Source organism: Salvia miltiorrhiza, chromosome 4, assembly GCF_028751815.1.
Source record: "Salvia miltiorrhiza cultivar Shanhuang (shh) chromosome 4, IMPLAD_Smil_shh, whole genome shotgun sequence".
NCBI classification, from domain to species: Eukaryota; Viridiplantae; Streptophyta; class Magnoliopsida; order Lamiales; family Lamiaceae; genus Salvia; species Salvia miltiorrhiza.
The window spans coordinates 41263499-41276924 of NC_080390.1; the positions used below are offsets into that span (position 1 = coordinate 41263499).

Here is a 13426-nt window from a genome sequence, read left to right on the forward strand (position 1 = left end):
AGATTGTGCTTGTTGGCGGTGGACGGTGGAATTGTGCTTGTTGGCGGTGGAACGGATGAATAAAACTATGGCGGCAACGGCATCTGACAAAATAGTTGGGGTGGGGATTTGATTTTGCTGTATGGGGGTGATCAGGATATGGATTCACCGCTACTGATTTTGAAATAATTTTGAGTTGTCCTTCTATGGCGGTGGTTCTACAACAAGAAAAGGGGAGAGGTCTTTCTTAAGGTTGGTTTGTGATTGCAACAAATTATTTTGGAGTGGGAGGGGATTGAAGAATTGATGGGGAGGAAATGAGTCTGCCGTATGAAACTTGGGGGGGGGGGGGGGGCTGAAGACGATGAAGACTTGAGATTTTTAAAAAATCTGTTAATTTAAATTTTTTCATTATTTTTATATAAGGATAAAATAGTAATTTTATTATTTAGTCTAGATTTTAATCTATCTTATCAAACAACTAATTCATAGTATCTAAATTTTAATCTTGATCTATCAAACACTAAAACACATTATTAATCTCACCCAATTCATATTAATTTATCTAAGTTTTACCTATCAATTCTTATCTCAACTTACGTATCAAATGAGGCCCGAGAGGAGTGGATTCTACAAGATTCCACCCCCTATATGTATAGGTTGGCTCTAAATGTTGAATCATCGCATTTTAGACTGAATCCCCTTTGTTGTGGTTAGTCTTTTCAATACTTCATGTTTATTTACTTCTTTTTACTTATTTATACTATTAAAATGATATTTCTAAAAATATAAAATAAAACTAAGGCTCAAAATGTTTAAAATTATTGGGATGTTTCATAGAAAATTAAAGCATGATGGAAATCTTTACAAGTACGTATTCCTAGTAAAAATTGATACATTTGAAGTCAGACAAATATTAAACATATGAATACCAAGACCAATATTATCATTTTTTTAAATATAATTTTATGTACAATGTTTATTTTATTATTATTATTTAAAAATTAATAATATTATTGTGTGTTAAAAATTCTAGTTTTAGTATCGTGTATTGATCTAGCGATAAAATGATTAATAATTAAAACTAAAAAGTCTTGAGTTTGAATTCACGATTTTTAATTTGAACAAAAATAAAATAAAATTGTAGTTTCAAATGTATGAATCGCACGAGATGTAGTAGCGGTTTATTTGGGATAGAAATTCTAAGACGGAGCACGCAGAACCCGGTTCGCTAAACCCTAGCCACTAAACCCTCAATCCCTCACCAATTTGCTTTAGAAGAATCTCCCACCAATTTTGAACAGTTAATAATCGTGATTCCACAACCGCCAAATTCTCTCTCGACTGCCGCCGGCCGTCAATTCCGTGAAACATCCAACACCGCCGCAGAAAAGAGGAGCTTGAGAATTAAGGGAAACAATGAGAAAGAAGGTTGACGAACGAATTAGGACCCTAATTGAAAATGGCGTCAAAGCCCGTCATCGCTCCATGTTCGTCATTGTTGGTGATAAGTCACGCGACCAGGTATGTATATGTAACACGCAAAATCGTATAGACGAACATTTATTTTTTCGCTCTGTGCTTGAATGCGTTTGCTTGCTTGTTTTTATTTTGCCTACTTATTCGTGGCGATTGCGAGTGAACTCATTTTACAACTTCATTTTTGTTTTTTTTTTCGGAGAACAGATTGTGAATTTGCATTTCATGTTGACCAAATCGGTGGTGAAGTCGCGCCCGAAAGTGTTATGGTGCTACAAGGACAAACTCGAGCTTAGCAGGTTTTTAGTTATACTTCTCAATTATTTCGGTAGGAGGCAAAGATTGAAGTTGCATATTAGTCTTGATAGTTTTTTGAGGAGGGAAAGTTTGTGAGTTTTAAGAATTTTTGAAAAAAATCAGGCCTTTTCTTGGTGGCATGAATCCAATTGTGGAGGCTCACCTTTAGAATCTGTCTGTAGTGAGTTTCTAATACCGAGTTTGAGTTCGAGTTCATAGCTTATGATGATTCTAACTCAATAATCATTTACTAGCACGTTTTATGCAGCTCTTGGATGAGATTTTAGACTGTAAACATATGTGCTGGTAAACTACTGTTGTTTTGCTATCTCTAGTATAACTTTATATAATACTATATAATACTGCTTAACGTCTCTTTTCACTGGGTTCTACATGATGCTGCCAATATTATTGAGAAGTTTTGTCTAACCTTGTCCCTAATCCCTATGATATGGTCTTGTCACACAAGGTTTATCTGAATATTAATACAGATGTTTCTTTATTATGTAGTCACAAAAAGAAGCGGGCAAAGCAAGTGAAGAAACTAGCACTAAGGGGCTTATTGGATCCAGAGAAGGTTGATCCTTTCTCACTTTTTGTTGAAACTGCTGGAATAACATATTGCTTATACAAAGATTCCGAAAGAATTCTTGGTAACACTTTTGGCATGTGTATATTACAGGTACACTATTAGCAAACCTCATTGTCAATCGTTAGCAAAAATATCAGCTGTTAAAATTTTAATTTTTCCGTCTTTCTACGCTAGGACTTTGAAGCTTTGACGCCAAATCTTCTGGCAAGAACTATTGAAACTGTTGAAGGTGGTGGACTGATAGTATTGCTGCTCCGCTCTCTTTCCTCACTGACTAGTCTTTACACCATGGTTATGGTATTGCCACAAATTCAACTTCAGTTTTATGAGTGGTTGACAGGAGAAATAATTCTGAGAACAAAGAATTAGATAAGAACAAAAAGAACTCGTCAAGAAACAAAAGAATTGCTTTTTTCACCGACAAGAGTTTAATCTTTTTTTTTTTTCTTTTTCTTTCTAGTTTTAATTTTTTAGTTTACTTACTAAACTTGATCAATGTCAGGATGTTCATGAGAGATTCCGTACAGAATCTCATTCTCGTGCTACTGGGCGCTTCAATGAGCGCTTCTTACTTTCACTTGCTTCCTGTAAATCTTGCATTGTCATGGATGATGAACTAAACATTTTGCCGATTTCTTCTCATATGAAATCAATCACACCTTTGCCGGTTCAAGAGGTATATTTGTTGCTTTTTAAAATTATGTTAAGCTTAATAAAATAAAATATTACCAACCATGTACTATTTTTTTTAAAACCTTTTGTGGTAGATTTTCTAAATCAAAAAAGGTCTCATAAAGAATTATCATTCAATTCCATGGTGCATGGTGCAGTGTCACATATTCTGCCAGTGCCTCCTGAGTTTACTTCCTTTTGGGTATCTGCTTGAAATGTATTGCTAGCTATAAGAAATTTGTTGCCCTGGAGCTTTATGTGATTGTTTGCTATTAATATTTGGTTATTAAAGGATTCTGAAGGACTTTCAGAAGCTGAAAGAGAACTGAAGAGTTTGAAGGAACAACTGAATGGTGAAACTCCTGTTGGTCCTCTAATTAGAAAATGTTACACAATGGACCAGGTAATAGTTATTTGGTTGTCAGTATCAACAACCATTTCTTCAGTTAGATTATATATTAATCTTGTCTTCCCAATAGGGGAAAGCTGTTGTTGCGTTCCTTGATGCAATTCTGGACAAGAACCTCCGAAGGACAGTAGCTTTGCTTGCTGGTCGTGGTCGTGGAAAATCAGCTGCTCTTGGTCTGGCAATTGCTGGGGCTATTGCCGCAGGGTATTGTGTTATATAATATCACATATTTAATAACCTTCTTCCTTCCTTGTGCTCCAATTTTCTTGAACCTTTCTATGTTGATCCTGAAAATACTGTGATTGTAGATATTCCAATATTTTTGTGACTGCACCAAGCCCAGAGAATCTGACGACCCTGTTTGAATTTGTATGCGAGGGCTTTGGTATGCTTGAGTACATGGTATGCACCCCACCCTTGTTTATAAATTGGAAAAATGCAGATCCACATTTTTTGATTGTTCGAAAGTTTTTTTATTTCGTAATACAGTAGTTGCTGAACTTAATTATCTAGTATGGATGAAATGGAGTGTGTATGTGAGGAATAAATGTATTTTTTTTGAGTTTTTACATCCTTGTGTGTTGTCTTTATAGGAGCACATGGATTATGATGTTGTTAAAAGCACAAACCCTGATTTTAAGAAGGCAACTGTGCGAATCAATTTTTACAAACATCACAGACAGACTATTCAGGTACGTGGAAATGTGTTGGTGGAATCTTTCATGCCACTTTTACAAGCAAAGTATTAGTCGTATCAGCTGGTGTTTGGACTGCTTATATGATTTCTCTCATTTCCAGTTTTATTAAGTTAGTAGCAGCTCTTTGCATTGAAAACATGTGACTTTTTGTTTATTGCCTACTACTACTTTTCTCAGTTTTATTAAGTTTGCATTGAAAACATATGACTTTTTGTTTAAGACTGCCTACTACTGCTGTTCCCAGTAACGCATGCTACTCAAATTGAACGAGAAAATAAAGGGCTTCATGTTGTTTGCTTCATTTTTGGTTTATGTTGTCATTTACTTAAAACAATGAAATGTTGCAAAATATTTTTGTCCTATTGAAATTGCAGTACATTCAGCCACATGAACACGAAAAGCTCTCACAAGTAGAATTGCTCGTTATTGATGAAGCGGCAGCTATACCTTTGCCAATTGTGAAGTCCTTGCTTGGTCCTTATCTTGTATTCCTCTCATCAACAGTGAATGGGTATGACATGTTAGCTTACATTTAGTTTGTATTCCTCACTGAAGCTAATGATGTTAAATCAACTACTTATTTCGTTTTCTCTCATTTTTTTAAGGTACGAAGGTACAGGAAGGTCATTATCTTTAAAACTGCTACAGCAACTTGAGGAACAAGATCAGATTTCAAGCAAAAGTGTGGATACTGCTGTTTCAGGTTCTTCAACGTTTCTTTCCAGTCATGGCATCAATCTTGTATTTAGATTTCTTATTTGTGACAGTTGTTTCTTTGTACTTTTACTTGTTGGCTGGGTGACAGACTTTTTTGTTCCTTTGCCTAAGTTCTCTTTTTATAGTTGAAATGTACTGCTACCTCTATTTATTTGCATCATCATTAGTGGATTTTCACAGCATGTTACTCTGTTTTTGAAATCTTATAGTGGAAGCATAGACTGAAACTAAGAGCATAGACTTCCTTTGGAACAGACTGCAGAGATGGTGGAAAATAGTTAGTACAAATGAGTGGTCACTTCCACTCATGAACCAGGATACCTGTGTTAGGGAATGAGTAATTCACTTAATTTTCAAATATGAAGTTCTGTTGTCTTGTATATCTTCCATCATATAGGAAAAAAGAAACCATTACCTCATAAAAGAAATAAGCAGTATTTTTATTGGGCTCAAGTTCTCCCGTCTTGTTTTTGTTATTTGGTCTTAGTATAATAGTTTACTCTTATTCCTGACTAGTATCCTTTTCTACGCTGTGTTGTATTTGCAATTTTATGGTGACTGATTATTGATACTTTCTGGAGTTTGTTATAATTATGCTGGTGAATTCTTCTCTGAAAGGGGACCATTTTCCGGAAGACAATATTGCTCTACCTTTGTATCTCTTCATTAGTTTGTATCTCTTCATTAGTAGCTATAGCGGGATATAGGACCAGTTTCCCAGGGAGCCAATAAAATCAGATTGATTCCAGTTATGAGATATTTTGATAATTCCCAAAGTTTTTGTAGAGATGTATTTTTAACTATTTCAATCTGTTCCGGATAATACATAAGCCTGACTGTCGATGTGTAGTGCAGAAAAACTCCTTTAGATTGACACTTCGTCTGTTGGAATTGAACTGTGGAGTTGCATACAAGATGACAATATGTTGAAATGAGATCATGATTCTGTATTTAGTACCAAATTTTGATCTTTCTTCTTCACACACACACACACACACACACACATATATATATATATATATATATATTTTCTCAAAAACAATATGGTCTTCTTCTTTGTTGGAAAAAATATTCACTAAGTTCTTTTATTGACTCTTCGGATTGTAGATGCTCATTTGGTTTTCATGCAAGTAATTGCCCTAATGTCCATAAAATTCACTTGTAGGTCGATTCAAAAAGATTGAACTAAATGAAGCTATCAGATATGCCTCTGGCGATCCAATTGAATCCTGGCTTCATACTTTGCTGTGTCTGGATGTAACAAATTCCATTCCTAGTATAAGCAGGTTGTATTTTATAAGTTATCAGTTGAGTGAAGGTGGAAAAGGATCCTGTTTCTGTTGAGCTAATTCTTTGTATATCAGGCTACCTCCACCAAGTGAATGTGATCTGTATTATGTCAATCGAGACACATTGTTCTCCTACCACAAGGACAGTGAATTATTCTTGCAGGTAAGCATACACAAATATAAGCATTCCTATATATATATATATATATGTAAAAGGTTTGCTTCTCCTACAAAGTATAAAATACTAACTATTACTTATGGCACGGTGAATTTGTTGTGAAAAATGAAGAATTCATATTAATTATATTCACGCCCCCTGTGGGACTCGAATCCACGACCAGAAAGTTAGATAATAACATACAGAAAAATGATGAATTGGAAATCTAAACTTTTCGGCTGTTGGATTTTCACAATCAAAGGGCTGAATATGGTTCTTATTTTATTTGTTAAAAATGGTTTCTATTTGAACCAAACCCTATACATATACATTTTCTGTTGTACATGCTTTACTTGTCTTCTAATTATCGTGGTTGATGTACTTATTTCTGTTCAGAGGATGATGGCTCTCTATGTTGCTTCTCACTACAAGAATTCTCCAAATGACTTACAATTGATAGCTGATGCCCCAGCTCATCACTTATTTGTGCTACTTGGTATATATGATTGTATCAATTCATTTGGTTACCATTGTTACTACTTTCGGTATATTTACTCTTCATCTCACAGGTCCTGTTGATGAGTCAAAAAATCATCTTCCTGATATTTTGTGTGTCATTCAGGTATACCGTTCTATCTGTGATCTTATATGTTGCTAGTTCGTTTCTTGCCCATTAGGTGATATAGCCAAACTATTCTGAAATAAAAAATTGTATTCTGATATACTTCATGTTAACTTATTATCCCTTTTCATTTTAGCATATGTTCTGTAGGTATTTTTCTGTCTTTACTTGTATGTCCATTTCTTTTCTTGATTATTCCCCCCCCCCCCATGTTCTGTTTTCTATTTTTTTATACATGCCTTCAAACAACTTTTTTCTTTCCCCTGATCTGATCCTCTTTGACCCTGTGTCCTGTCCTAGTTTCAATTGGTTGTCAAATAAAGTTGATGGTCCAGAACCACGTATTTCCTAATATAAGTAGGTGGCTCATGGCTGTAGTCTTTGCTAGAGCAAGGACTCTAAAGATTTAAACAATAAGATGCTAGCGGAAATGACTAGGTGCTACCTTTTTTGTCTATTTGTAGCATTGTAGTTCATTGTCTTGTTCTTTTTGGTTCTTTATTTTTTAATTTTCTTAAATTTAAAACAGCTATCTGTAATAGTGTTGATATTGCTATATAATACATCCTCCGTCTCGTAAAAGCTATGAAGCACCAATACGTTTTTTAGGGCACCATACCCGTATTAATACTTAAAAAATACAAATACATTAAAATACGTCTAAAATACGTATTTAATACGTTTATTTTACGGTAAAAGAGTATCACTTGGGGGACGACACGGGTTTTAAGAAATGTTTGATAGATAATATGTTGAGTGGAAAATGAACCCACTACTTTTTAAGAAAAAGTGATAATGTGTGGTAGATAATATGTGGGGTCATGTCCTAAAATGGAAGTGGTACATATGGGACGGACGAAAATGAAAAAAGTGATACTTTTCTTATGGGACAGAGAGTAATTATTTAAAATTGGGCCTAATGACTATTCATACTGGTGGTAAATTTTTTCAACTTCCACGTAGATTTGCTTCGAGGGACAAATTTCTCGTAAATCCGCCCTTAGAAGCTTGAGTGATGGCCACCAGCCATCTGGAGATCAGATTCCTTGGAAATTTTGCGAGCAGTTTCGTGACACGGTTTTCCCAAGTCTTTCAGGTGCTCGAATTGTACGCATTGCCACACATCCTAGTGCAATGAGGGTAAAATTCCAGTACCAATTTCTTTAAATGCACGGATAGTGTTCATCCTCCCCTGAACAACATGTTCTGTATATTTGCAGCTTGGCTATGGCTCAACTGCAGTTGAACTTTTAACAAGGTAAGCTTATTTTCATCTCAATGTTTGCCTTTCTTCTCATCTAGGTCTTTAATGATCGGTTCTAAATTGACTAAATGAGGTTAAAGAGGCAAAAGTTTCTTTGGCATGACAGATAAGTTACTTATGTATATGAGCATGTAATACTCTTTGGCAAAACTTTTAGACCAATTTCTTAATTGACATGCAACACATTTGTGTTTTCAAAGTTGTCATGATCATGAGTAGTATGAAGCTTGTTAGGTCTTGAAATTGTGTGAAGAAATCATTGTCAGTATGTTTCTATTGTTTTCAGAGAAAAGTTCAAAGGATGACGATTGGGTAAAAAATAATACTCCCTCCGTCCCAGCTTTTAGTATCCAACTTTCATTTTTTGGCCGTCCCACATTTTAGTATCCATTTCTATTTTTGGTAAAAGTAGATGGGGCCCTTACTCCACTTTAATTATTTTAACTCTCATATAAAATGTGGGACCCTTATTCCACTCACAACACATCAATCACTTTATTAAAACCCGTGCCGTTCTCAACTGGATACCAAAAGCCGGGACGGAGGGAGTAACTCATTTTAAATCTAAACTAGGGACCATTTTCAGCTCTTAGATCGTGAAGATGTACAGTTGATTCATCACTTTGCCGACGAATTTGTGGTCATGAGTTTGAATCTCATGGGGGGCGAGAATTCCATTTTTTGGAATTCATAATGTTTCAAAATTCATCAGGCTTCACATAGATTAGAATTCATTATGCATTCACAACTCGTAGTTTATAGTATTTATTAAATAATTAGTGGATTTACCATGCACGTCTCATTGACAGAAAAAAAAATGGTATCACTTTAAGATGAGATACTAATAATTAATTTCTAACCAATGAGATACTAATAATTAATTTCTAACCAATGAGATACTAATAATCAATTTCTACAAAAAATCCGTAATTAATTTCACTTTTTTTAATGAGGCTATATATATATATATATATATATATATATATATAGATATATATAAGCAAATACCATAGATCTAAACATAGCAGAAGTTGTAACTGGATGCATGAGTCACAATTTCGTCAGCCCACCGGGCCAGCCCATTGGGTTTTCGGGCTAGCCCTATCGGGTTCCGGGTTAGTCGGGTGCGGGCTAATCGGGCTGGAGGTTTTTTCGTGTTGCGATTTTTCAACCCTAACCCTCTAATTTTGTCGGGTTATTCGGGTCGGCCCACGGGTTTCAGGCTGCATTGACATCCCTAGTATTTAAGATGGGTGTGTAGCCTAACTCTAACCTATATATATACACACACATATACAAGATTTTCTATTATTGGAGAACCTTGTTTCAAACTTATTCTTCTCTATAACATAATAAACTCCTTATCATTATATACAAATAAGCCACTAATGTTTAAATAACTATATTTATACATATTTTAATGTGTAAATATGTGACATGGAATTACTGATGTTTTAGTTCCTCTCACCAAGGGTGTTTTTTCACAGATTTTTTCCTATTACAAATGATAATCTGTTGGAGAAATGCCAATAAAGTTTTTTTGCTCATAGGTATTTTCAGGGCCACCTGACTGGAATCTCTGAAATAGATGCTGAAGAACTTCCAGTAGATTCTCCAATCAAAGTTGTTGAGGCTGCAGAGAAGGTCCGGTCTATTCCATAGTTTTTCTTTCCTGGTCTTCTGGTTATATTTCTTTTTACTATGCGAATGCCAACCTGATGGTATGGCATGATATGTTGGTATTGTTTTGTCATATTTGCTCTGGGGACTTAATGTTTTGTGGTCTACTGTTTTATCATCTTCACTCTGGATCTATGTTATGTCCTATACATGAAAAAGAAGCTGCGCATATGCACAACAGCTTCACAATTAAAGGAAGCAACACATGAAAGTACTACTAAAGGGTGTATGCCTTACCAAATCTGCTTTTTCCCCCCTTAAAATTTTGGGGAGCCTCCTGGAAAATAATTTGTCCAACTAACATTTTTTGAACTTTTGATGATATATTGGTCTTTGTCTGACCTTTATCTTGATGTAACCCCCAAAGTAACATGGCTGCAGGCATCTCTGCTTGAAGAAAATGTGAAGCCTAGAACTGATCTCCCGCCATTGCTTGTACCTCTCCGTGAGCGGAGACCAGAAAAGCTCCATTACCTAGGAGTCTCTTTCGGGCTCACTCAAGATCTTTTCCGCTTTTGGAGGAAGCATAATTTTGCTCCATTCTACATTAGCCAAGTTGCGGTAAGATTGGAGCCTTTCTATATTTATGTTTTTGATATCCTGTTCCATCTGTATTTTTATATTTTTCAAAATGTGATGAGAAATTAGCTAATGAAATGGTTTACCATTTCATTAATCAGAATGCTGTGACTGGCGAATATACGTGCATGATTCTGAAGCCATTACATAGTGATGACATCGAATCTGATAAATCAGATCCATTGGGCTTCTTCAGCCCCTTTTATCAAGGTCTGTCCAAATTGATACCACAATTTCTTTGCATTCAGAATTAGAGTATTTAATTTGAGATCCTTACATGTTCCATATCATTCTCAGTGTTCAGGAAGAAATTTATTAAGTTTCTAGCTCGTGCATTTCGTGAAATGGAGTACAAGCTTGCCATGAGGTATAATTGTTATGTTTTGTAGTCCTATTTGAAAAGCATTCTTCAGTAATTTTTTTTCATGGCTTGTGCAGCATTTTGGACCCAAAAACCAAATTCGCAGACGTGGATACTACATCACCTTCTCCTGGTGGAAATTTGAATTCAATTAGTGAAACACTATCATCTTATGCTATGGAGCAACTAGAAGCATATACAAATAACCTTGTTGATTACCGGATGGTACAATCTCACTCATGGATGATATCTTTTTGTTTCATCTTTGGACTCTGAACGGTGTGGTCTTTTCTTTTTGTTTACAAATACAGTCTTTGATAAGTTCTGTGTGGATAATACTGCAAAGCAAGTTTTTGAATATAATCACTCTTAAATCTCAGTTTAGAGCCATTCTTGAAAAAATTGGGATATTCTCAATGCCAATACTATTTGAAACCTTGTTCAGTGGTACTTTGGGTCATGTTATAGGTCATGTTTTATAAGAAGTATTTTAATGGGTAGCATATGGCTTTTTTTCTAAAAAATGGGTAGCATATGGCTTCTTGTTGCTAATTGCAGAAGAATAGTATATCTAAACTCTATTGGCATTTTCGGAAGTTAAAAAAAGAACAAGGTTTTGATGCTTTTACTTTTTGATGATATTCTGTGGCTGATGATAGACAAAGGTGTAACTAATATCATTTTTTCGTGGCAGACTGAAGATTTTGTGGATGATCTTGCCCGTGGATATATGTTGGAGAAGATTCCGGTTACGTTATCATATGCTCAAGCTTCTGTTTTGCTCTGCATGGGTCTGCAGGGAAAAGATATCCCTCGTATTGAGGTACTCAACTTTTATTTCCAATGCATTCACTGGCATCTTTTGATAGAATTGTTGGCCATAAGATGTTTAGAACAATTAAATCAACACTTATTCTGCCCGTATGAACTAATTTGGTTATGGTAATTGATTAGTTCAGAAAGCTCATGCATTATCTGAAAGCCTGCTACGTAGAAATGAGTTGGCAATTATGCAAACTAGAATTAATGGTGGCCATGTAATCTTTCTGGTTCCCAGTACATGCATTGTTGACGATGTTTGGGTTTTGTTACTGTTAAAGATGATTAGTAGTTACAGAGATGTCATTGTAAGTCTAATTTTCGGAGGTAAATTGGAGACAGTGAGCCCACTCAAAAACTCAGAAAGCACTCATTCCATCTAAAACATGCTTCAATGGGAAATTGTTTAAGCTGAGCACATATTTAGAGTTATATATGTAAGAAAAATGACATACAATATAGTAGGTTTTAGTATCGTAATTTCCTTTACTTAGAGTCCAGATATCACCAATTTCCGAGCATTGAAATGTTTCGACCTTCACAGTTTCTGATCTCGGTACATGTTTTGATATTTTTGGTTCTTTCCTCATTTGGTGTATAGATGGAGATGAAATTGGAAAGGCAGCAGATATTGTCTTTATATATGAAAGTGATGAAGAAGTTTTACAAATATTTGAGCAGTATTGCAGTGAAAGATACTCTTCCAACTGTTTCCCGCCTAAAAGATGTAAGTGAAGTATGATATAGGGAGACTCCATTTTCTCTCTTTTCTTTCTCACCATTTGTTTTCAGATTACAATGGAGCCACACCCAGTATCTGTAGACGATGATCTTAACAATGCAGCAAAGCAAGTTGAGGTTGGTTATTGGTATTTTGTTTATATAACAGAATTAGAAATTGGATATTGATTAGTGTATAAATGCAGGAGGAGATGAAATACAAGGGGCTCAACCCCGATCTACTTCAACAGTATGCCATCGTTGATAAAGAGGCTGATTTCGAGAATGCTTTGCAAAAGGGGCGTGGGGAGCTCACCCCTGGCGCTCTTGTTAGCATCAAATCTGATAGGAAAAGCTTGGACAAGCAAAGCAACAGCGAAGACAAGAGAAATAAACATGACCATAGCAGCTCCAAAACCAAAACAAACAAGAAGAGGAAGACATAGCCATGTATCTATGCCTTCCTTTTCTTCTTCATTTTCCCTGTTTATTGTGGGGGGTTTTCTATTGAAACCTTTCAAAATTTTGTATTATCAATGACGAAATTCAAATTAGTTTATTTATATTTATATCTGTATAATTTTGGGTTGGTTATTAATTCGGATTGCAAATTTACCCCAATTACGTTGAATGCACATTGATTTTGAATCGTTGTTGTCTTGCGTTGATTTATTTTGTTCTTTTCTTTTTGTATAGAATATGGACGTGTTTTTTGAGGAACAAAACGAAGAGAGTGGAGCAACGTCAAAACAATTCACTAAAAATTGAAGGAAAATGATGAAAAAGGCTAAGATAATTAAACAGATGATTTGTTTGTTTCGCTTAACAAGTCTGTTAAAAACATCAATAACAAATAGGTTGCTTATCATCCCTTAAACTGCCATTTCTCTATATTTGAGATTGCGAGATTTGAGGTGGCACAGCTGAAAAATGATTGATCTTTTGTTAAGAATTTTCCTATAAAGCGACCCTAACCAGACAAATGCAACCATTAAAGCCTTTATAGGTCTAAGCCTGTTATAATTGATTTACTCAGTGTGGTTTGCAGAGTTTCCATGAACTCAGAGAAAAAAAAAAAGCAGACAAATGCAG

General features: G+C 35.2%; 1 protein-coding gene across 1 annotated transcript; it reads left to right on the forward strand.

The window, feature by feature from the left end:
* Positions 1-1174: 1174 nt before the first annotated feature.
* LOC131021699 (RNA cytidine acetyltransferase 1-like) lies at positions 1175-12984 on the forward strand. Its single transcript, XM_057950978.1, has 26 exons — positions 1175-1503; positions 1666-1757; positions 2266-2437; positions 2522-2644; positions 2850-3023; positions 3312-3422; positions 3499-3632; positions 3737-3830; positions 4022-4120; positions 4501-4637; positions 4732-4829; positions 6009-6129; positions 6208-6295; positions 6686-6785; positions 6859-6911; positions 7875-8051; positions 8132-8169; positions 9726-9819; positions 10237-10416; positions 10536-10644; positions 10732-10801; positions 10873-11020; positions 11490-11618; positions 12216-12341; positions 12407-12472; positions 12541-12984. The coding sequence occupies exons 1-26, from the start codon at positions 1399-1401 to the stop codon at positions 12778-12780; spliced, it is 3078 nt and encodes a 1025-aa protein (XP_057806961.1). The 5' UTR covers positions 1175-1398; the 3' UTR covers positions 12781-12984.
* The last annotated feature ends 442 nt before the right edge of the window (positions 12985-13426 follow it).

Excerpts from the sequence above, each read along its gene's own strand:
- LOC131021699 (XM_057950978.1), top strand. The coding sequence starts at position 1,399 with ATGAGAAAGAAGGTTGACGAACGAATTAGGACCCTAATTGAAAATGGC. Across the intron at positions 3,633-3,736 it reads GCTGGGGCTATTGCCGCAGG|ATATTCCAATATTTTTGTGA; the intron begins GTATTGTGTTAT and ends CTGTGATTGTAG. Across the intron at positions 11,619-12,215 it reads AAGATATCCCTCGTATTGAG|ATGGAGATGAAATTGGAAAG; the intron begins GTACTCAACTTT and ends TTTGGTGTATAG.